Consider the following 25,790-nt stretch of genomic DNA (forward strand, 5'->3'; position numbering starts at 1 on the left):
TCTGCAGTTGTTTAACTTTCTAGTTTAAAATGTGTTACAGACACATCCTGCTGTAAGAGAAGGATCAGTATCTTAATATACACAAAATAAAAAATCCTGAATTTTTGAAACTCTCTTCTTCAAATGCCAATGAAAGCAGAATCATCTTTGGGATAATGTAACCCAATGATGTATAGAAGGAATTTTGCCTGATTCTTGTTAAGCAAGAAGGTGAAAGGTTACAGTGAATGGGTGTGAATACAGAGAAGAGATTACAATCAGCTATGATCTTACAGAATGATGAACAATACCATTAGTTTCAATATAATTATGGAGAGGGACAAAACTGGACCTAGGGTTGAGATTTTTGATTGGAGAAAGGCTAACTTTGAGGAGATGCGAAAGGATTTAAAAGGAGTAAATTGGGACAGTTTGTTTTATGGGAAAGATGTGGAAGAGAAATGGAGTACATTTAAAGGTGAAATTTTAAGAGTACAGAATCTTTATGTCCCTGTTCGGTTGAAAGGAAATCGTAAAAATTGTAAAGAGCCATGGTTTTCAAGGGAAATTGGACACTTGGTTCGGAAAAAGAGGGAGATCTACAATAGTTATAGGCAGCACAGAGTAAATGAGGTGTTTGAGGAGTATAAAGAATGTAAAAAGAATCTTAAGAAAGAAATTAGAAAAGCTAAAAGAAGATATGAGGTTGCTTTGGCAAGTAAGGTAAAAGTAAATCCGAAGGGTTTCTACCGCTATATTAATAGCAAAAGGATAACGAGGGATAAAATTGGTCCATTAGAGAGTCAGAGTGGCCAACTATCTGCAGAGCCAAAAGAGATGGGGGAGATATTGAACAGTTTCTTTTCTTCGGTATTCACCAAGGAGAAGGATATTGAATTATGTGAGGTAAGGGAAACAAGTAGAGTAGCTATGGAAACTATGAGGATCAAAGAAGAGGAAGTACTGACACTTTTGAGAAATATAAAAGTGGATAAGTCTCCAGGTCCGGACAGGATATTCCCTAGGACATTGAGGGAAGTTAGTGTAGAAATAGCAGGGGCTATGGCAGAAATATTTCAAATGTCATTAGAAACGGGAATAGTGCCGGAGGATTGGCGTACTGCGCATGTTGTTCCATTGTTTAAAAAGGGGTCTAAGAGTAAACCTAGCAATTATAGACCTGTTAGTTTGACGTCAGTGGTGGGCAAATTAATGGAAAGAATACTTAGAGATAATATATATAAGCATCTGGATAAACAGGGTCTGATTAGGAACAGTCAACATGGATTTGTGCCTGGAAGGTCATGTTTAACTAATCTTCTTGAATTTTTTGAAGATGTTACTCGGGAAATTGATGAGGGTAAACCAGTGGATGTTGTGTATATGGACTTCAGTAAGGCCTTTGACAAGGTTCCTCATGGAAGGTTGGTTAAGAAGGTTCAATGGTTGGGTATTAATGGTGGAGTAGCAAGATGGATTCAACAGTGGCTGAATGGGAGATGCCAGAGAGTAATGGTGGATGGTTGTTTGTCAGGTTGGAGGCCAGTGACGAGTGGGGTGCCACAGGGATCTGTGTTGGGTCCACTGTTGTTTGTCATGTACATCAATGATCTGGACGATGGTGTGGTAAATTGGATTAGTAAGTATGCAGATGATACTAAGATAGGTGGGGTTGCGGGTAATGAAGTAGAGTTTCAAAGTCTACAGAGAGATTTATGCCAGTTGGAAGAGTGGGCTGAAAGATGGCAGATGGAGTTTAATGCTGATAAGTGTGAGGTGCTACATCTTGGCAGGACAAATCAAAATAGGACGTACATGGTAAATGGTAGGGAATTGAAGAATGTAGGTGAACAGAGGGATCTGGGAATAACTGTGCACAGTTCCATGAAAGTGGAATCTCATGTAGATAGGGTGGTAAAGAAAGCTTTTGGTGTGCTGGCCTTTATAAATCAGAGCATTGAGTATAGAAGTTGGGATGTAATGTTAAAATTGTACAAGGCATTGGTGAGGCCAATTCTGGAGTATGGTGTACAATTTTGGTCGCCTAATTATAGGAAGGATGTCAACAAAATAGAGAGAGTACAGAGGAGATTTACTAGAATGTTGCCTGGGTTTCAGCAACTAAGTTACAGAGAAAGGTTGAACAAGTTAGGGCTTTATTCTTTGGAGCGCAGAAGGTTAAGGGGGGACTTGATAGAGGTTTTTTAAATGATGAGAGGGATAGACAGTTGACGTGGAAAAGCTTTTCCCACTGAGAGTAGGGAAGATTCAAACAAGGGGACATGACTTGAGAATTAAGGGACTGAAGTTTAGGGGTAACATGAGGGGGAACTTCTTTACTCAGAGAGTGGTAGCTGTGTGGAATGAGCTTCCAGTGAAGGTGGTGGAGGCAGGTTCGTTTTTATCATTTAAAAATAAATTGGATAGTTATATGGATGGGAAAGGAATGGAGGGTTATGGTCTGAGCGCAGGTATATGGGACTAGGGGAGATTATGTGTTCGGCACGGACTAGAGGGGTCGAGATGGCCTGTTTCCGTGCTGTAATTGTTATATGTTATATATGTTATAATACTCCTGATTCTTGACATGTAAGCAATAATGGTGATTTTGCGTATTAGGGTTATGGTGGAGACACAGTTGTCATTGATGATTGGATGATGGAAGTGGTAGTGTTCATGTTTGATGGAATTTGCGTGTTGATCCGGGGGGGATGATGAAGGTATCAATAAAAATTTGAGGAAATCTCTTTTTCATCTGCTTATAATAAACTATGGCATTTTCTATCACGTGGCCTCAATTAATTCTATGCTTTTCCAAATTCAATCTTTTCCAAATTTCTTGACTGGTTAAGAGTGTCATTGGTGTAGAGCTCCAAATGACATATTGAAAGTAGGGACCCTTCAACATAATAGCACACTGGTCCATGGCTTGTAACAATCACAAGGTGTTGGGAGCTAAACACCACCTGGATGTTATTAGCCATGCTCTTGAAGCATTTTTGATGATGAGCAAGGCTTTGTTGTCAGATTATTCCTTGTAAAATATCATCTGATGAGGAGTGAGAGAAGTGACATAATATTATCTCTGAAGAAGTGTCTTACCTCGGGTACTGTGTCAGATCTCCACACAACTATGATATTCATCTTAAGAACACTTGGATTCTCCTTGTGGCATATCGAGGAGTTTAGGATTACAGTGATCCTTTGTATTATCTCCACGATGAAGATTAAGACACCTTTGGCTATCTTAAAACCTGGAGCAGTTTTCTCATCCCTGGAGATGAACATATCCCAGGGTCTCCTCTTCCAAAAGAGCCCTATCCTCCGAGGGTAGTCATCTCCTTAATCATTTGTCTGACGTTTTAGAAAATGTAGCTGCCTCCCACAATATGATGGATATCATGTATGTTTGCATATTTGTTGAAATCCTCACAGCAGCCATGGCTGGACTTGAAGGTTTTGGCAATTTCAGAAGATCCATCACCCCTTGTTTTTTTTTAAACCTTGCCATAACAATCTCATTTTAATTTGGATCATCAACAAACTCAGGGGCATGTGCTATCAATTCTGGTCTTCTGGAGATTAACCCTTTTCCATTATACCTTTGGTAATACATAATGCATTTCCAAGGTTAAAATTTTGGGCACTATCAACTACTTTGCTTGTTAATAATTGCCTTACAGGATTTCACAAGCAACTGATGTCCAGAATCATCTTTTTTCACTAATTACAATGAATTACATCCAACTTAGTATTGATAGTTGCAGCTTGTGTTTTTTAGTTTAGGTGCAATCTCAAAATTCTGTGACATTGATGAAATAATAAAGGCATGGGAAGCAGTGTTTCGCAACATGCTTCATGAACAGAAATGGACACACTTTTTTATACAGTGAACAAAGCCTTGCGAGACAAGGATGTAGAGTGTAAAGAGTCAACAGCATTATAGTAAGTATTTGTTAATCAGATGTTCATTAATTGTGGAATATCGAAATGTTCATTAATTGTGCAATTGCGAAAACAGAATGCTAGAAGAACTCAGCTGGTCAAGCAGTGTCTCAAACCAAAATGCCAACTTACATATTTTGCCCCTGCTGTGTTTTTCCAGTGTTCTATGTTTGTTCTAGATTCCTACACCGGTAATCTCTGATGGCTGAGTCTCTTTACATTGCAGGCAAGTGCATGATCATATAATCAATAGTATTTCATTTATACCACCATGTTAAGTATGTAGTCATACTGTGTAAATGCATACATTTCATCATTTAGCTGAAATTTGACTGAAGCATGATTAAAATCAAAACGTTGACCTTTTTGCCTTCTTGATTGTCATGTTAACAAGCATAATTAGGATGATATGAGATCCTGAATGGGTCTCGTGAAAATTAATTTGGTTGCAGAGTATGTTTACAATGTTGAAACATCCTTAACTAACGAATTAAAAGTGAATAAAACTGAGAAGTACAGAAGAGATTAAAATAATTATGCTTTGTTCTACATTGCTGGCTATGTTTGAACCTTGATACTTTTCAGTTGTTAAAGACCCATCGCTGACGGGGAAATGAAAATTAACGACCAAAGCAGAGAAATTTGGTACTTCATTAACAACATTCACGTTGGCTGACTGTGAATGACCTTTCGGCACAGTCACCTGGAAGAGAAAAAAATACAAAAATTGATTTAATTATTACCACCAAAAAATATATCCCTATGTAATCAATTAAATCTGGACATAACTTAATGAGCATGATAGGGCAAAACACGCCTGATACGCGACCACAGATCAACAGTGGATGCGATCTTGCTGGCTCTCCACTCCGCTCTGGAACACTTGGACAACAAAAACTCATATATCAGGCTGTTATTCATTGATTACAGCTTGGCATTTAATATAATCATCCCCTCCAAGCTGGTTATAAACTCGCAGAACTGGGTCTCTGCGCATCCCTCTGCAATTGGATCCTCGACTTCCTCATTCACAGACCATAGACTGCTTCTATTGGTGGAAATGTGACAGCCTCGATAACAATCTGCACGGGAGCACCTCAAGGCTGCGTGCTCAGCCCCCTGCTGTACTCACCCTATACTCATGACTGCGTAGCCGGTCATAGAGCGAACTCCATCATCAAGTTCGCTGACGACACCACTGTTGTGGGACGTATCACTGATGGGGACGAGTCAGAGTATAGAAGTGAGATCGACCGACTGACCAAATGGTGCCAGCACAATAACCTGGCCCTCAACACCAGCAAAACCAAGGAACAGATTGTGGACTTTGGAAGGGGTAGGATGGGGGCCCACAGTCCCGTTTATATCAACGGTGGTTGAAAGGGTCAAGAGCATCAAATTCCTGGGTGTGCACATCTCTGAAGATCTCTCCTTGTCCGAGAACACTGATGCAATTATAAAGAAAACACATCAGCGCTATTTCCTGAGAAGATTACGGAGCGTCAGTATGTCAAGGGGGACTCTCTAACTTCTACAGGTGCACAGTAGAGAGCATGCTGACCACTTGCATCGTGGCTTGGTTCGACAACTTGAGCGCCCTGGCGAGGTAAAGACTTCAAAAAGTAGTAAACACTGCCCAGTCCATCATCGGCTCTGACCTCCCTACCATTGAGGGGATCTATCGCAGTCGCTGCCTCAAAAAGGACGGCAGCATCATCAAGGACCCACACCATCCTGGCCACACACTCATTTCCCCGCTTCCTTCTGGTAGAAGGTACAGGAGCTTGAAGACTGCAATGTCCAGGTTCAGGAATAGCTACTTCCCCAAAGCCATCAGGGTAATAAACTCCTCAAACGAAACTGTTAACATTAATAGACCATTATCTGTTTATTTGCACTTTATCTGTTTATTTATTTATGTGTGTATATATTTATACTACGTTAAGTGGGACCCATTGGGTCCCAGCATCACACGGGAGGGCTGGTCCCCCAATGCAATATTCCACCTCTCTACCAATTCCAATATTGGTGGGGGGGGTGGCTCTCTGGAGTGCTAGTATGGGTGTTGTGGGCTGAAGGGACTTGTTTCCAGAGGGCTAGTATGGACTGTGGGCCAAATGGATTCTTGGGGTGGCAGCTCAGTCACTCAAGCCTGATGTGCTGGCAGCTTACTCACGGCTTGTGGGCTGGCAGTTAATTCCTTGAAATCCCATTTCAAGCTGGGTGCAAGGCCACCAAATTCAAATGCAGTTTCCTACAATTTCAAGCAATGTGCAAGGCCACCGAATTCAAGTGCAGTTTTGTACCACTTCAAGCAGGGTGCAGGGCCACCAAATTCAAGTGCAGTTTCCGACCACTTCAAGCAGGTTGCAAGGCCACCAAATTCAAGTGCAGTTTCGTACCACTTCAAGCAGGGTGCAGGGCCACCAAATTCAAGTGCAGTTTCATACCACTTCAAGCAGGGTGCAAGGCCACCAAATTCAAGTGCAGTTTCATACCACTTCTAGCAGGGTGCAAGGCCACCAAATTCAAATGCAGCTTCATACCATTTCATGCAGGATGAAAGCACTATAAAACCACCATAAAACCACACAAAACACCAAACTCACAGTTCAGTAGACATTCAGTGTGTTCAGTTGATTCACAGCTCAGACAGAGTCATGACCTCTCCCTCCCCCCATCTTGCAGAGACTGAGCCACACCCACACTTCTGGGTTTTATAATCCCTCCCCCCTCCACCAGAAGGGGCGTGGCCTTCATGGAGTGATTGACAGGAGATAGATTCTCAACATTTAAAAAACATTAATAACACTTTTATTTTTCATTGATGGGAAGAATCCTCTGCATCTGATGAGCGGAGGGGACTGAGTAAGATGGCCAAAGATCACAGCTGTAAGTGGTAGCGTTTTATCTAAAATCAATATACAGTGCAAACCACCACCAACCATTTGATGTGCTTTATTTCAAACCAACCACCACCAACCATTTGCTGTGCTTTATTTCAAACCAACCACCACCAACCATTTGCTGTGCTTTATTTCAGACCAACCACCACCAACCATTTTTTTCAAACCAACCACATTTTCATTTTCAAACCACATTATGGGCACTCAAGGTCAGTAAAACCACACTCACAGTTTAGTAGACATGAGTTCAGCGTTATTCACAGCTCAGACTGAGAGGCATGACCCTCTCACTCCCCCATCTTGCAGAGACTGACTGAGGCACTCAATACTTCCGGTGTTTTATAGCACCTCCGGAAAGGGCGTGGCCTTCCGGAGAGTGAATCTCAACATTATTTAAACACTAATAACTATTTTATTTTTAATCGATTGGAAAAATCCTCGTCCTGCGCAGCGGAGGGGGACACCGAGTAAGATGGCCACAAATCACAGCCGTAAGTGGCAGCGTTTTTTCTAAAATCATTTTACAGAACAACAGGAAGTGGTCAAGATCAGACTTTTAGTAATATAGATAATGGTATATGGAATACAGAACACTGGTCTGTTCTGTATTCATGTCTACTATATTCTGTTGTGCTGAAGCAAAGCAAGAATGTCATTGTCCTATCTGGGACACATGACAATCAACTCTCTTGAATCTTGAAATGAGAATAAGAAAATATGAAATTCTTTTGATACAAAAATTGCTGTTTCTGTGCTATGTGACACTATAAGTAAGAGATGTTGCCCAAAATTTGAACACCTTTTTTTTTAAACTCACTACAAACCTTTCAACTGGTTAGACTGAGTGAACCATGTCTTCTCAATTGGAAGATATTTGAATTGCCCTTTTCTGGAAAGCTAGAAGAGAGAAGGGGCAGGACAGAGCCTGGTAAGTGATAGGTTGATACAGGTGAGGGGGGCTTTGGATAGGCTGATAGTTAGACAAGGGCCAGAGATGAAAAGCACATTCAATGCAGCTGGGAGCATGAATAATAAAATTGAACTTACTTCCAGGGTATATGTTCCAGGCAACAGAAGCCTATAATATTCTCCCTTTTGATTTGTTCGAAAAGGATTGATGTTATCCCTGTTTTGAACCTTTACAGTTGCATTTTCAATGGGGTTACCATCACTATAAAGGACTTGTCCTTTCACACCTACATAAATTGAAATTATTTAAAAATAAATTACAAAATTATTTTAGTGTATAGAATGGCTGACATCAATTTAGTCACAACCAATTTCAACATTTGTGGACAGAACAATTACTATCTGTTCCTTGGTAAAGCACAACTGCTTTTACAAGTCTTTGTACAAGATTAGCATCAATCCCAAATCAACCGGTAAATATGTTGGAACTTGTATATTTTATGTAGCCGCCAAGATCTGAACATTGGTTGAGGCAGGCAAACTCTACCATAAATATAGAGTTTCTGTTATTAGTTTGGAATCCTCCAAACATATTGTTTAATTACAGCAGTGTCATGTATGCCCCAATTACAACCTAAATTAATTCCTACATTTGAGTATGAATGTATATGTACACACAAGACTGGGTAATGCTCCTATTCTGTTCGAACTTCACTCCCGCAACATACACTCCTGAGATTAGTTTCTGTTTCTTCTTATCGTAAATCTATTCTAATTTTACAAATGAAAAAATGTATTAAACTTGGAAAATCATCTCAATGCCCAAAAGTGTAAACTATAGCCAGCAGTCCAGAAGCAATGCAATGGGAACACCTGCCTGCTACAGCATTGACACTGTAGTGGGCTCAGTATATTGCTGTGGAGCCAGGGCTAATTAGGGTGACCTGCAGTCAGATCTCCCCTGCTTCTGCAGCACTGGTACACACATGCCCAAAACTGTAGAGGTTCAACCTTAACTCAGATTCCCTCTTACAATAGATTTCTGAAGTACTGAGAGTTTGCTGAAAATTCTAATTTGTATTTCAGATTTCCAGGACCTGTTCTGTTTGGTATTGGCAATAGTTTTTTATCATTATGTTTACTGAGTTAAAGTGAAAAATTTGTGTTTGCGTGCTATCTAGTCAAATAAGATTTCCAATACTTGCTGTGTTTGGTATTGGTAATAGTTTCTTACTGCCACGTGTACCGAGATACAGGGAAAACTTGTGTTTGCATGTTATCCCATCAAATCGTACTACACAAGTGTACAATCAAATTATAGGCAACGACATCAGGCAGTGCAAGGAGAAAAACACCACAGTGCAGAACATAGAGTTGCTCCATATTGCTTGTTTCTCTATTTCCCTTCTATACTCCGTTTTATCATGGTATGAAATACGGCCCATTACATTGGTGTCATTTGCATTGCAAACTTGTGAATGGAATTAGAGCAGAATTTGGCCGCACAGGAGTGATGGCATAGGGAGGGAGTTATAGTTAAGGGGCTGAGAACACATTGCTGTGGGGCACCAGTGTTGAGAATTGTTGGGAGGATGTTTTGTCACCCATCCTCGCTCGCACAGGCAGGATGTCAAGGGTCCAGATGCAGATGGGAGTGTTGACTCCGATGTCCAGGAGCTTGGAGATGAGTTTGGTTGGAATTTATGGTGTTGAAGGTGGAGTTACACTTAATAAATAAGATTCTGTAATAGTGACTATTATGTCAGCATTCATTGCTAAGTTAATTGTTAGCGCTTTCTGGCTAGTGAACTCAGGAGATCTGTGCAGTCAAACAAATGAACAGCAGGTTCCAAAAGGAAGTGGTTCAGCATCCAGTTGGAGGGTTAACATGTGGAGCAGGTACTCTATGTCAGTCATGGTGGAACCTAGAGCCACTCATCCCAGTGCCCTGCTGTGATCAGACTCTTAAACAAATTCCTCATAAGATATGGATGTTTCATCTCCCTATCTACCTCATTGCGGCTCTTGCGCTTTACTTTAATCTGCACTTTCTCTGTGGCTGTAACACCATTTTCTTCACTGTTTCCTTTGACTTTTTGCATTACCTGTTGTACTCGAGTATGGTTTGATTATTCTCATGTATAGTATGATTTGCAAGCAAAACAACGTTTTTTGCTGTATCTCAGTGAGCATGACAATAATAAACCAATCCAAATACCATCATTGATACCCACCTGAAAACCACCCTCAGATGTAGCCACTCCACACCAAGGATTCAGATGATTCATTGCTGGATTTTCCCCAGTTCCCTGCACAGTAGTGTTGTCCATAAGAAATTTAACTTCTTAGTCTGCTATAATGACTCACCAGGGTCTCCTCTATATCCCGCAGCTGCTCTCACCAGGGTCTCCTCTATATTCCGCAGTTCCGTTCTCACTCCCCATCCCCCTACTTGTAACAAAGATAGAGTCCCCCCTGTCCTCACCTTCCACCCTATCAGCCATCGTATACAACATATAATCCTCCGACATTTTCGCCCCCTCGAATGGGATCCCACCACCGGCCACATCTTCCCATCTCCTCCCCTTACTGCTTTCCACAGAGACCATTCCCTCCATAACTCCTTGGTCAATTCGTCCCTTCCCACCCAAACCACCCCCTTCCCGGGTACTTTCCCTTGCAACCGCAGGAAATGCTACACTTGTCGCTTTAACTCCCCCCCTCAACTCCATCCAAGGACCCAAGACGTCTTTCCAGGTGAGGATTAGATTAGATTCACCTGCACCTCCTCCAACCTACTGCATCTACTGCATCCGCTGTTCCAGGTGTCAACCTCTCTACATCAACGAGACCAAGCGCAGGCTTGGCAATCGCTTCACCCAAACCTCTGCTCAGTTCGCACTAACAAACCTGATCTCCCGATGGCTCAGCTCTTCAACTCCCTCTCCCATTCCGAATCCTTGCTTTCTCCCTCCTTCCCTTTCCCCTTCCCAGCTCTCCCACAAGCCTACCGTCTCCGCCTCTTCCTTTCTTTCCCCCCCCCCCCCCCCCGACATGAGTCTGAGGAAGGGTCTCGGCCCAAAATGTTGTCTATTCCTTCTCTCCATAGATGCTGCCTCACCCGCTGAGTTTCTCCAGCACTAATGTTCCTCGGAAGGCTTCCTGAGTGCAATATTACACATAATACATTTTTTCCCCCAATTCTACTCGGTCTAGTTAATAATACCAATTGAGTTAAAATTCCAAGCCCCTTAATACTTACAACTAAGAAAGAGCAGTAGCTCAAATGTTGTCACAGATTGCATAGCATGTTAAATACAGTGAGGATGTTGTGCTTTAAATTTAAAGTCAATGCAATCAATACATTTCATTCAACAATTAATTTATATTTACCAGTCTCAAATATCTTAATTATTAGTTATTACCACACAATATGCAAAAGTAGTACAGGTGTTACACCCACCTAAATGAACGGTTTGGAAGAAATTAAGTAGGGAGATGTGGCTTTCATTCCAGAAGGTCTCCAATGCAGATGCTGGAGGATTTTTACAACATGATAGCTCTATAGTTAGTTCAAAGCACTGTCCCACCACGTAGTTGTAGTCTTGCATTCCACCTAAAAACAAGGTTAAAACAAGAAACAAAATATACTTATGGCATTTATGTAAATGTTGCCTCCTCCAGTGAATAACAAGGCTGCCTGGATTAGAGAGTGTTAGCTAAAAGGAGAGGTTGGAAAAAATTGGATTGTTTTCTCCAGAGCATCGATAGCAAAGGGCAGACCTAATAGAAGTATATAAAATTATGAGAAGCATAAATAAGGTAATCAGCCAGAACCCTTTTCCCAGGTGGAATTGTCAAAGACTAGAGACACAGCTTTAGGGTGAGAGGGAAAACAGTTTAGATATGTTGGGAGACAAGTTTTTTTTTTTTACAAAGAGAGTTGGATGCCTGGTACATGCTGCCAGGGATGGTGGTGAAGGCAGATGTGATAGTGGCATTAAAGAGGCTTTTGGACAGGCACATGCATATGCAGGGAATGGAGGGATATGGATCACGTACAGGCAAAGGAGATTAGTTTAACATGTTTGGAGCAGACATTGTAGGCTGGTGCCCGTTGCTGTGCTGTATTGGCCACATTCTATGTTCCAAGTGGTGTAGCCAGTTGAGCTGCTGCCTCACAGCACAAGAGACCTGGGTTCAATCTTGAACTTGGTTGTTGTCCGTGTGCTCTTTGTGTGCTACCTCTCACTGCGTGGGTTTCTTCCATGTACCCCAGCTACCTCCCAAATCTCAAAGGCATCTCAGGTTGATAGGCTGATTGACCAATGTAAGATATGACTAGTGTGTAGATGAATGGCAGGATCTTGGGGAAGGTGAATGGAGAAAGTATGGGATTTGTGTCGGATTAGTGTTAATGTGTGGTTGATGATTGATATAGACAATAGATGGCCGGGCCTGTTTCTGTGCTGTATCTCTTTGTCACTCCATAACATTGGCTCCAATACCAGAGCAATCATTTCATAATTTAGAAAAACCATCCACTACTGGAAATTGATTAGAGCAAGGGGATGGCAGATGGTATTCAGTAATGTTGATCATTAAATTCTTCCACAAGAGAAGCTTCATACATAACTTTTGATAATATCTTATGCTACATCTTATGCAGTTTAGAATTTACTTATCTCGCTTCAATTGTCAATCATTGAAGTGAGAGATAAATATGTTGAAGAAAATAAAATCTCCCACCAATACACCATTACAAGCTTTATTTACACCAAAGCTGTGGATATTTGATTGTGTCCATGCAAGAGCAAAATGAATGAATACACTTAACTTTAGGTAATGATAATTGAAAAAGATTGTACAGAGAAGGAAATTGCTGAAAATGTTCAGCTGGTCAGGCAGCAACTATGGAGGGGGAAACAGGGTTAACATTTCAAGACAAAGATCCTTCCTTGCTTCCTTCAGATCCTTTCTTTGTTGTGAAAGTTAGAAAAGAGCGCTGTTGACGTTGTCGCAAGATAGGGGAGAGAGGCATATTCATGGCAGATACTGCTCTTCTCTGGACCAAATCAAAGGCTTGCTTCTGATGATCTTTTTAACCAGCGTTGGATCCTCAAGCCAGAAAATGGGTAACCTCCCAGTGTAATGATGTACAGCTGGAAGTAGCAGTACCACCCAGATCCACATCAAAGGAAAATCCTTAAAATGTCATCGAATGCCACAGCAATTGCCTTGTCTTGGGTGCAGCTGTTTGCAATCCAAATGTAGTGGAGCTGGTGACACAAGAGACAGCTGAGGCTGGCATCTGGAGCAAAAAACAAACTGCTTGTAGAACTCAGTGAGTCAAGCAGCAGCTGTGGAGACTATGCCTTCCTTGCTTTATGTCGATGAGTTTCATCACTATATTCTGAAACAGATCCTTACTTCCGCATTTAAATGAAGCCTTGACTCATTTGAAGCACACAGCAGGGTTGCCTCAAAAAGAGTTAGCAGTCTTATGCCCCTGTCCCACTTAGGAAACCTGAACGGAAACCTCTGGAGACTTTGCGCCCCACCCAAGGTTTCCGTGCGATTCCCGGAGGTTGCAGGTAGTTGCCGGAGGTGGCAGGTAGTGGAAGCAGGTAGGGAGACTGACAAAAACCTCCGGGAACCGCACGGAGACCTTGGGTGGGGCGCAAAGTCTCCAGAGGTATCCGTTCAGGTTTCCTAAGTGGGACAGGGGCATAAGTATAAATCCAAACTGATTATATAGCATTCCCTTTATCATTACATCTGTGATAGCCTAGAAAGAGAAAAATCCTGCCATGTTAATTTTTACTTGATAATACTAAATTGGTCTAAAGCTCTTGTTTAAAATCAATATGTAGAAACAAGTATGAAGCATTAAAATTTAGAAAACCTACATTCCAGTACCACTCTTTCCTTGTTTTTCATATTTATGGACAAGTGAAATCCTCCATTTATACATAAACTGCTGGAGGAACTCAGCGGGTCAGACAGCATCCATGGAGAGAAATGGATAGACAATGTTTCGGGGAGGGACCCTTCTGATTAAACAAAAAGACACAAAACGCTGGAGTAACACAGCAGGGCAGTCAGCATCCCTAGAGAACATGGATAGACGGTATTTTGGATCGGGGCCCTTCTTCAGACTAATTGTGATGGTAGTGGGTGAGGGGGGGGGGTTGAAGAAAGACTTCAAACTGAAGAAGGGTCTCAACCCGAAACGTCACTTATCCACAATCTCTAGGATGCTGCCTGACTCACTGAGCTACTCCAACAGTTTGTGGCTTTTTTTTTGTTGTAAACTCACACCTGCAGCTCCTTGTTTCTCCCTTCTTCAGATTGACGGACATGAGGGGAAATAGCTGGTTAAAGAGGTGAGATTAAGTGGTGAGGCAAGAGTTGGCAAACGATAGGTGAGGAGTAGTTGACTGGCAGATGGGTCATGTGGGACAGAGAAGGGAGGAGATGGTGACAAAGGCGAGAGGTGATTAATGGGGTAGCTGAATAAGTGGAGAAGTACTGGAGTGCCCTGACTTACTGAGTTCCTCCAGCAATTTGTTTTTCACTCAAGATTCCAGTTTCTGCAGTTTCTTATGTCGTCAATTAAAAATATTTAGCTGCATATAGTTTACCTTCAAAAGGATACCAGCCAGCTCCATTGGTAATTCCATCTTTGAAAGTTGGTGTGCCATCACATTCATCTCCATAGAACATTCCTGCATGGTTGTAGGAGAAGTTCTTTGCAAGTTGAATGAAGACATCGTCATCAGGACATGTGCTGTTGTTTTGTTTGTTAATGCCTTTTGCAGAGGGACAGAAACCAGAGTTAGTAGGGCCACCTCAAAGGACATCAAAAATAGGCATTTTATTATAAGCAGTTTCAGCTCTTTGATTTTCCCCTTTACAAGATGTGGTCTTATTGCTTGCCTGACTGCTCTTTAACCAACGGGTTTCTCATCCAATTCAAACTAAATGCTGTAGTCCTTAATGTAGAGTACAGTCTTCAAAGTGGAATCATAAGTAGGCACATTCTTTCTCTGGAGTATGGCTAGCCCAGGAAGGGTTTTGCAATAGATCAGTAGTGTTATGATCAACACTATTTGTCATATTTTATTTATTCCACATAATCTAATTAACAATTGACATTTCTTCAGATTGGCCTCTAGATTGTTCAGCTGGCCAGGTATCACTACTTTAATCCAGTATGCATGCTTAGGACATTGGAACTGCTGGAAAAGCCTATTTTTCAGACCATTAGAAGTTATCCTTACGACTATAAAACAGTGTGTGTGTGTGTGTGTGTGCGCGTGCGTGTGTGTGTGTGTGTGTGTGTGAATTTGTTTGTGTGCGATCACATCTACTCGAAGAAACGACACGCTAATGGTAAAATTTATACATATTTTGGTAGAGATTTATCCCGTGAAATCAAAAATTGCCTTATCTGACAAATTCATGCATTATTTCTCGAGTTATTTATGAAAATGTTCAAAAATCTCTAAAAACATGGGAAAAAACAAGTCTTTCGCTTATTCCCTTTGCTTAGCCCTGCTCGCAACATTGTTGCTATCCAAGTACACGGATTTCTACTAGCTAGGAAGTACAAATGCATTTTTTTAAAGTTCAAAAACGAGGGAGGTTGAATAAGGTGAAATGAGCAGCTCCTGCGCAGTTGTCGGCTATGGGTGAGTGCTGGAATATTGCGTTGGAGGAACGGGTTGTGTTGCAGAAAGGGGAATGGGTTGCGTTGGGGGACCAGTCCTCCCGTGGGGGCTATGGGTGAGTGGTGGAATATTGCGTTGTAAAATGGGTTGCATTGGAGCACCAGGCCTCCCGTGTGACAGGGACCCAACAGGTCCCACTTGGTCTATTCCCTATAAATATACCAACACATTTTAATTCACCTTTTCTTTAGATTTTATACTGTAGCATCATCATTATTTCAGCGACTGTCAGTTTCAAGGGAATGAATAAATCATGCCCCAGTGCCTTTCAGTGGAGTAAGGAACAGGGGTCCTAGTGAAATTAAACAAGTGCATGAATGGAGGTCATGAATTTAAAAAGAGCATAGGGTCCAGGAAGCCAGTGAGTTTAAAGAAAGTGCAGACATGGGGGGCACTATGAGCTTAGAGGGAGAATGGGAACTGAGGCCCTGGTGAGTTTAAAGGAACGACAGGAACTGGGCATAAATGAGCTCAAAGGGAGTGTGGGAACTTGGTCAATTTAAAGGGAGCCCATGGTGAGTTTAAAGGGAGTCTAAGAACTGGGGCTACGGTGAGTTCATAGGGAGCATGGATTCTGAGGCGAGGGAGTATAGGAACTGAAGCACTGTCAAGTTTAAAGAGCACAGAAAACTGGGCCTTGGTGAGTTTAAAGAGAACTTGAGAACTACAGTCCTGATTAATTTAAAGGGGGTCCCAATATTCTTTGTTTAGAGGGAACTCAGGAACCAGAGCCCCAGTGTGTTAAGGGTAGGTTAGAACCAGGCCTCATCGTGTTATTGGCAGCACACAAACCAAGGCCCCAGTGTGTTAATGGTGGTGTGGGAACCAAGGCCCCTAGTGTGTTGAAGGGAGTGTGGGAATGAGCACGTGGTGAATCAGATGATGGAACAATTAGGAATTTTAAACAATCGGATTAATGCCGTTTTACACTAAATGAATCTTCAAAAAATATTTTCCACCATCTATACTTAGACAGCTACAATGTTAATGGCTTAAAGAAAATTATATCTTGAAGCTACAGGCAAATGTGTCAGCAACATTACCTCCTTTAAGGCTGTCATATGGGTAGCTGGCTACAAGAGCTCCCCCATGCAAACTCAAGGACAGAACAAAAGTTTCATTCAAAATCCAGTTTATTACTGCCTCCGTTTCTGGTTGCAATAGTAACTTGTCCTGTTGAGGATAATCGGGGAAGTTTCTGTTCAGATCAATGCCCGCTTTGTTGTGTCTGAGGTGGAAGACAACAAAAGTTAGAACTGACCTGTTAGGAAAACCAGCAAGATTGATTTCTTCAGGACAACTGCATCCATTGTGGCATTAAATAACACTCCTAAATCATTTCCATAAGTTCAATAATGTGTTTTGTTTTCATTTTTGAAAATACCCAGGTCAGGGTTCCAATAGCAATAAGCACTTTGTATAAACTTCAAATCCAACGATGAATTATTGCAGTAGTGATAATCATTGATGTGAACTCTTAAATGTATGACAGTAATTGCAAAAAATTCTGAGAAGATTGTAGATTAAATTTGTCAAATTAAAATTCATACATTTATTACATTCAATTCAATTGTAGAAATACAACACAACCTTGGTGCAGTTATGCATTGAATTCTATTGAAAAGAACATAGAACAGTAATTCACAGGAATGGGTTATTCGGTCCACAATATTTGTGCAAACATGATGCCTAGCTGTAATAAAATGGAACTGCAGATGCTGGTTTATACCAAAGATAGACACAAACTGCTGGAAGAACTTTAATGCCTATCTGAACTGAACTCATCAGCCTGCACATGACCCATTGCCCTCGATTCCCTATACTTTCATGTAACTATCCAAAAGTCTTTGAAATGTCATTATCGTCTCTAAATTAAAGGCCCCATCTTATTTTTCCATGACTTTGCTCAAGGACAAATATAATTAATCTCCAGATTCACAAACAATTTCTTCTTATCAACCTTCAGGTTCTTGAACCACCCTGCACAACCCGAATCACAATGCTACCTCAGGACCAAACCACTATGTACTTTGCAATTATTGCATATTCTTTGTTACTGTTATGGTGTCCAACATGCCTGTAAAATTGCAGCGTGTAATTGTTCCAGTTCATATCCAATGCAGATGACAAATGAGCGCTCATACCTTCTTGAAGTGTTTCTTTGTGCAAGTGTGTTTTTGCTAGGTGTTAGATAATTGGAAGCCAATCTAGACAATCAAAGATGATGAGCTATGGGAATTTTGAATGAATAGACAATTCTATTCAGACTTAGTCTGAAGAAGGATCTTGTCTCGAACCAACATCTATTCCTTTTCTCCAGAGATGTTGCCTGACCCGCTGAATCACTCCAGCTTTTTGTGTCTATCTTTGGTTTAAACCAGCAAGTGCAGTTCACTTCCTACATGTGAATTGTGAATGGATGTGGACAATTATTTGAGATAGCTGCAACACTGTGAAATGTAGAATGAGGGAGGCCAGTCAAGAGTGCTCCTGGAGGGCCGTGCATGGCAGAAGCTCTCAGACGGCTGTGGGCCGCTGCCGTACCCCAGCAGGTAGCAGGCCTGGCTTGCCCGCCACAGAACCAGGAGCCCAACTGGAGTGGGTCCAAGGCTCGTTTCCAGTTTGCCTCTGAAGACCAGGAAGCGGAGAGTGGAGAGAGTCTGCGCCGGCAACATTCACTGGACAAAGGGCCAGTAGGGAAAACCAAAGATAGCAGATATAAGATCTTTGGGGAAAACTGGAGGTCTTATCTTCCACGCCCTCAAGGTCGGCTGCAGGACATGACCCCAGGCACAAAGGGTGAAGGTTGAATGTCGGGTGAGGGGAGGGACAAATGTTTGGATGGAGATGACGGCTGTTATGACCAGCTACAGCTGGGACTTTGAAAATGGTGCCAAAACCCTGCGACTCTTGTACAGGTATAAGGACAGCGGGCTGTTTCTATGCATTCTGTACCTGTTGATCATGTTAGAAATTCTGCCCTTCTTAAAGGGACCAGCAAACCCCAGTTTTATCATGCCTTATCAAATTACAAGTTAACAGTACCACAGACTATTACTCCAGAACAAAAAAAAAGTACAGTGATATATATTCTTGGAATCAGTTTGTAACTCAGTTCTAACAACTCATTTGCAAAGAATGAGCAGATGTATGTCATGGAAAAAACAAATATTTAAAAGGCCTTACCTGTGAATGAAATGCAAATGTGTAAATAGAGGCATCACAGTGTTCAATTACCCCTTTTTACAATTATTTTCTTCACATCACACTTGATAGATTAACATCCAAGTTGCCCGCTACACTCTTCATGCCATGTCTAACCATTCACCACCTTGCAATATTTGGAATCAAGATTATGTCTTAATGATGTGGAATTTTTCAATACTATGGCACCAGAAAGCACTCTCCTTGGAAAGAAGGGAATATCCTAGATTTATATGAGTAAGGATATCTTGGAAGAGGCAACTGTCTTATCACACAAGTCACAATGCGCGTGCATCTGCACGTGTACACGCATACACGCACGTTACTTTAAGGCTGAAACCTATGAGTTTTACACTATTTCACCGACCAGATGTGGCAAAGATTGTAATAAAGGAAGAATAAGCACAAATGCTGACATGCAAATCAATCACATTCCGATCAAGTAAAAAACAACCAACAAAACTGTCTCTTACCTGCCAGAAGAAGAAACACAATATCCTTCTAGATCAGTCATTGCATAACCATCTGGGTTCATGGATGGCATGATGTGAATCCGGGTACTGTTTATTATCTCAGTTATGGTGGGATCCGTTCCATAATTTTCAACCAGATGCTCAATTAAGTGGAGCAACATTTCTCTGCCCACAAGCTGCATCAGATCACAGTTTCATTTTAATCCAATTATACATAAAACACTTGACTTCAACAATCTATCACGGACTGATCTAGTTTACTTTCTGGTAGGGTTACATTTATGTTTGTATTTAAATTATTTTCTGCTCAACTGATAGAACATTAAAAGGTAGAACATTTTTAAAATAACCTTTAAGAAGAGCGGCACAATGGTAAAGCTGCTGCTTTATAGCGCCAAGTCCAATCCTGACCTTGGGTGCTGTCTGTGTGGAGTTTGCATGTTCTCCCTGTGACCACATGGGTTACCTCCGGGTGCTCCGGTTTCCTCCCACATCCCAAAGACTCGCGGGTTTGTAGGTTAATTGGCTTTTGTAAATTGCTCCTAGTGTGTAGGGAGTGGATGCAAAAGTGGGATAACGTAGAACTGGAGTGAGCGGATGATCGATGGTCGGCGTGGACTCAGTGGGCTGGAGGACCTATTTCGTTGCTGTATTTATGACATGTCTACATAAAAATTAAAAAATCTAAAATTACAGCAAACCAATATACAATAATGGATTCTTCCATTTAGTAAGAGATTGGAAGAATGACGACAATTAGGAGATGATCATGGTGATGGAGTGGATGGTCATTAACAGATGCACTTCCTTAATGACATTTAGAGTTTAGAGATTAGAGATACAGCATGGAAACAGGCCCTTCAGCCCACCGAGTCTGTGCTGACCAGCAATCCCCATACACTAACTCTATCCTACACACTGGGGATAATTTACAGAAGCCAATTAACCTATAAACCTGCACGTTTTTGGAATGCGGGAGGAAACTAGAGTGCCTGAAGAAAACCCACAGACTCCCAGGGAGAATGTACATATACTGTACAGACAGCACCCATAGTCAGGATTGAACCCGGGTCTCTGGCATTGTAAGGCAGCAAATCTACCACTTCCCTATCATAAGCATAATCATAATCATAATTATTCGCCAAGTATGTTTTGCAACATACGAGGAATTTGATTTGCCATACAGTCATTCCATTAAAATACAACAAAACAGACAAAATACATTTTAACATGAACATCCACCACAGTTACTCCTCCACATTCCTCATTGTGATGGAAGGTGAAAAAAAGTTCAATCTCTTGGGGCTCAAAGTCAGTCCCGAGCAAGGCCTCCAGCTCCATGATGTTAGGCCGCAGAGTGACCGGAAACACAATCCGGTAAACAAACGCATCTCCGACAAGGTAAGAGATTGAGAAACAAGTTTCCCTTGACCTCCACCCCAACCCCCCACATAAAACAAATCAGAGGACATTAATACAAACTTTTAAAACTCACTAAAAATAACAAAAAAGACCAAGAGACAGACTGTTGGCGAGGCTGCCATCGTATATTCCCCATTGTGCTGTACTAACGAATTCTGTTTACACTGCCAGTGATTTTGAAACCTGCTCTGAGAGTCAAATGTTTTTTCTCATGTCCTCTTAGTATCTTTGGCCAAAATGTTTAATATGTGTTTCCTTGTACCATCTGGTAATGGGAACAGTGCCTCTCTATTTACCCCTATGTAAACCGGTCAAGATATTCTGCAGAAACAAAGAACTGCAGATGCTGGTTGACAAAAAAAGACAAAGTGCTGGAGTAACTCAGTGAGTCAGGCAACATCCCTGGAAAAAATGGAAAGGTGACAATTTGGGACGGAACCCGTCTTCAGACTTCTGCACCTCTAACAATTCTCCTCTCACCCAAATTTGATTGTTCCTTTTACATTCCAGATATTTGTTCATAGGGAATTGGATATTGACAATAATATTGTAGAGCAGCGTAACTGGGAATCTTATACAAAAATATTTTACACATTCATGCAATTAACAGAACTAAAAGCCATCATTTTGAACTATTGCCAGAAAAGGATTATTTTTATTGTTGGTGTCCATTGAACGTGTGGCAACCAGGAAACTAAGCAATTAATTTCCAAATACAACAGAGTGCTGGAGGAACTTAGTGGGTCAGACAGCATCAGGAAAAATACTGGTGTGGGCCTACTGGCACAAGGCATTTAAAACGAGTCAGCAATGCTACAAATGTGGAAAAAAGGCAATCTTGGTAATGGGATAAGTCACAGTGGTGCCTGGTGTAACATATTCCACAGGGTGCTTATTACTTTAATGGAAAATCTGACTGAGCTTCAATAGAAACGTCCACCTGAATTTAATTAAGCCTCATTGGAGAAATATTAGCAATCCAATTCAATGTTAGACAATTTTTGAATATACATATACATACACACATGCACATAAAAACAAACAAGACTAAACCTATGCCACCAAGTCTATGTAGTTCACAGCTTATTTGGAGGTTGTAGTGTTTAATAGCCTGATGGCTGTAAGGAGGAAACTGTATCCGAACCTAGATGTTACAGTTTTCAGGCTCCTGTTTCTTTTTCCTGTTGAGAGGAGTGAAATGAAGTGGCCAGGGTGGTGTGGGTCTCCGATGAGGCTGGCTGCCTTTATTGAGGCAGTGACTCCTGTACATCCCTTTGATGGTGGGGAGGTCGGTACCTGTGATGGACTGGGCAGTGTAACCACATTTTGCAGTCTTCTTAGCTCCTGGGCATTCAAGTTTCAGAATCAGGCCGTAATGCAACCAGACAATATGCCCTCTACTGTACACCTGAGCAACTTCCATTTATATGGAGATTTTAAATACAAAAGAAAATTCACAAGCCATTCACAAGCGCAAAGACCACGGATTGAGAGAGGAAGTGGCAGGAGTGAAATTGAAAGGGAAGAGATAATGCTGACATTTGAAAACGAAGATGGGAATTTTAAAACCGAGGCATTGCTAGACCAGAGTCAATATCGGTCATAAGTGCAAGTCAGGACATGGGAGGCAAAGTTGCAAATGAACTTAAACTAACGGTGGGTAGACAGTAAGGGATACGCCGGGAAAGCATTTAAACAATAGATGTAGAAGAGACAAACGCTTTGATCTCTCTTTCAGCAGCAGTTGAAGTGAACGGAGTTGGGGATGGCAGTGTACAGAGGTGAAAAAAGATGATGGGAAGAATGATGGGGTCTGAAATTTAAATGTACCGGAAGCCAAGTCGGCCTGAAAGATGGAATTGGCCACAGTTCAATTATCGAGAGAGAAACAGTAAACATCTCAAGTTCATAAATTGCATCAGGAGTGGGTAATACCTATTAATCAAGGAACTGACCTTCATGTTCACTTTTCCCTCAATTTAATGTTAAAATTAAATTAGGTGATAAACAGATTGGTCAAATGTGGTCTAGATCCAGAGAAGGCTGCGGAGGCCAAGTCAATGGATACTTTTAAGGCAGAGATTGATAGATTATTGATTAGTATGAGTGTCAGGTGTTATGGGGAGAAGGCAGTAGAATGGGGTTGAGAGGGAAAGATTGATCAGCCATGATTGAATGGAATAGATTTGCTCAGCCTAATGGCCTAATTCCGCTCCTATCACTAGTTAATCACTTGCAGGAAGTAAGACCTTCTCTTGGAGACATAATTCACTTTGCAATCATAGCTTTGCCAAGAACAGATGTTCTATAACACTTAACTTTTGTAAAAAAATATTATCGCTAATTTGGTGTACCAGAGAACAGCTGGCACAACTCTCCTTGAAAGGCAGAAAACAAGAAGCGTGGAGGTATATAGTCTTAATGTGCAATTGCAAGACAATTTATTTGTTGAAAGGAAACACAGTTCAGCAGAAATGCACCAGCTTCATACAGAATCAAACATGTTAACTTCTAATTCATTGTGCAGAACGGAAATCAACATCACGAGTGATCCAATTGCGATGGTTACTGACGTTCATGTTTTTACACAATTTGCAGAAGTGAAATAACTGGCTCTGATTACTGACTACAAGAAAACAGAAATGTACACTGCAGTCTTCCAGCCAGAGAGACAAAGGTCATCTCACAGAAATTTGTCAAGAAATATTTGGAAGCAGGTAAAGTAAATAACAGAGACACATGGACACACAAGATTGCAGGTGTTGAAATCTTGAGGGGAAAAGACGAACTGCTGAAGGAACTCAGTGTATCATGCAGCTTTTGTAGAGGGGGATGGACAGCCATTGTCCATGTGCTGCCTGACCCACTGAGTTCCTCCACTAGACTAAGTAGCAGTTGATTAGTTCTAGATTGCATCTTAAAATCTGAAGCTCCAGGTACCAACAATAAAGAAAATGAACATAAAATACTATGGTTATGAAAAGGAAAGTATTTTTTAAATATTTATTCAAGTATATTGGCATTGCAGGTGAGTCCAGCATTTATAATTCATATCCAATTACTCTTGATAAAGTAACAGTGAACCACCCTCGTCAACTGGTTTGGCTCTTGTTGTTTTCAGGAACTTCAAGACACTGTTCATTACAGCCACATCCAGTAAGTAGATCCAGAGATAACGATGGATCTAAATGCTGGAACTCGGCCCAACAGCTTTAGTCTTATGTTGTTTATTTTTATTGTTCACAGTTTAGTTGTAAATTGTTTGTGCATTGGATGTTTGACTAGGAATTATACTCTCAGAATGTTTCACGGAGAGGTATCTCAGTGTACAGTTTCATTTATTAGCACGTGTTTTTCACTCTATGGGGACATTTTCACTACGGAAATGGGGCGTTAAGTTCAGGAAGAAGTATTACACAAATAAGGACTCGTGTTCTAAGAGGAACTAGCTCATCGTTACCGTAATGCTTACCATAACAATGAATCACAGTGAATCAACACTACTGTTTGGTGGGCAAGAGACCTTCATATGTGGAATAGAGGTTTGCTGACAAGGCCAGTATGCACACTCCTTGAACAATTGCTCGATAAAAAAGCATTTCCTTCATATTCTACAACTCAGGTGCTGAAGGTACTCCCATAGAACTGTACGGTGAGGAGTCCCAAGGCTTCAACCCATTGATGATGGAAGATATACAGTGCACTTTCAAGATGTTTAACTTGAAGGTACTTGTGTTCTCATGTCCTGCAATCCTTAAAGAAGACTAGGTTCTGGGTTTGGAAAGTGGCCTGAAGCAGGGTTGGAGAGGTTGTTGCAATACCTCTCGCGGGTAGCACACTCTGCAACAACAGCTTGGCACTTAACCACTTTTTCGATGCCTGCAGGCACTGCCTGCCTAACTTTATGAGAATCTGCATGTGGATCTGTGCACTCGTACGATTAGCTAACGTGCGCTTCTAACATGCTGAACGTTAGGCCACTGATGAAGCAGGGGAAGACATTGGTGTATCAAACACTCACGGAAGAAATTTAACAACATGTATTCCTTCCCAACCTGTTGGGATGGTTAAAATCAAGTGGACCGACTAAGATAGCATTTCTATCTAGAGGAGAAATATGGCACGTTATCCCACATCTTGTTTTTCCTCAATGGCTGTTTTTGAATGTATCCAAAGATTTGGTCACACAATTAGTGGCACAGGTTGAGCAGCCGGTAGAGTTGCTGCCTCACAGCACCAGAGACCCGGGTTTGATTCTGACCTTGGTTGCTGTCTATGTGGAGTTTACATGTTCTCCCTGTGACTACGTGGGGTTCCACTGGGTGCTCTGGATCCCACCAACATCCAAAATATATGCGGGTTTGTAGGTTAATTGGCATCTGTAAACTGCCCCTTGTGTGTAGGCAGAGGATGAGAAAGTGCAATAACATAGAACTAGTGAGAATAGGTGATCGATTGTCAGCACAGACTCAGTGGACTGAAGGGCCCGTTTCCATGCTGTATCTATAAAACAACACTAAACAACTTCAAAAGAGCGTTCAAGAAGGAACTGCAGATGCTGGAAGATCGAAGGTACACAAAATTGCTGGAGAAACTCAGCGGGTGCGAAGGAAATAGGCGACGTTTCGGGCCGAAACCCTTCTTCAGACTGATGGGGGGTGGGGGGGAGAAGGAAGGAAAAGGGGGAGGAGGAGGAGCCCGAGGGCGGGCAGATGGGGGGGTGGGAGGAGACAGCTAGAGGGTTAAGGAAGGGGAGGAGACAGCAAGGGCTAGCAAAATTGGGAGAATTCAATGTTAATGCCATACGGACGCAAGGTCCCCAGGCGGAATATGAGGTGCTGTTCCTCCAATTTCCGCTGTTGCTCACTCTGGCAATGGAGGAGACCCAGGACAGAGAGGTCGGATTGGGAATGGGAGGGGGAGTTGAAGTGCTGAGCCACCGGGAGGTCAGGTTGGTTATTGCGGACTGAGCGGAGGTGTTCGGCGAAACGATCGCCCAACCTCCGCTTAGTCTCCCCGATGTAAATCAGCTGACATCTAGAGCAGCGGATGCAGTAGATGAGGTTGGAGGAGATACAGGTGAACCTTTGTCGCACCTGGAACGACTGCTTGGGTCCTTGAATGGAGTCGAAGGGGGAGGTGAAGAGACAGGTGTTGCATTTCTTGTGGTTGCAACGGAAAGTGCCCGGGGAGGGGGTGGTGCGGGAGGGAAGGGAAGA

General features: G+C 41.8%; 1 protein-coding gene across 1 annotated transcript in view; it reads right to left on the reverse strand.

The window, feature by feature from the left end:
* Window positions 1-3,445: 3,445 nt before the first annotated feature.
* The window catches only part of cpm (carboxypeptidase M), a 49,359-nt gene continuing 27,014 nt past the window's right edge, over window positions 3,446-25,790 (reverse strand). The window contains exons 4-9 of the mRNA XM_033038146.1: window positions 19,150-19,325; window positions 16,516-16,700; window positions 14,384-14,551; window positions 11,203-11,355; window positions 7,878-8,026; window positions 3,446-4,627 (exon numbers count right to left, since the gene is read on the reverse strand). Of these exons, the coding sequence (XP_032894037.1) occupies window positions 4,415-4,627; window positions 7,878-8,026; window positions 11,203-11,355; window positions 14,384-14,551; window positions 16,516-16,700; window positions 19,150-19,325 (1,044 nt within the window). The 3' untranslated portion in view covers window positions 3,446-4,414. The remainder of the gene's footprint in view (window positions 4,628-7,877; window positions 8,027-11,202; window positions 11,356-14,383; window positions 14,552-16,515; window positions 16,701-19,149; window positions 19,326-25,790) is intronic.

This window comes from Amblyraja radiata, chromosome 19 (assembly GCF_010909765.2).
Source record: "Amblyraja radiata isolate CabotCenter1 chromosome 19, sAmbRad1.1.pri, whole genome shotgun sequence".
NCBI classification, from domain to species: domain Eukaryota; kingdom Metazoa; phylum Chordata; class Chondrichthyes; order Rajiformes; family Rajidae; genus Amblyraja; species Amblyraja radiata.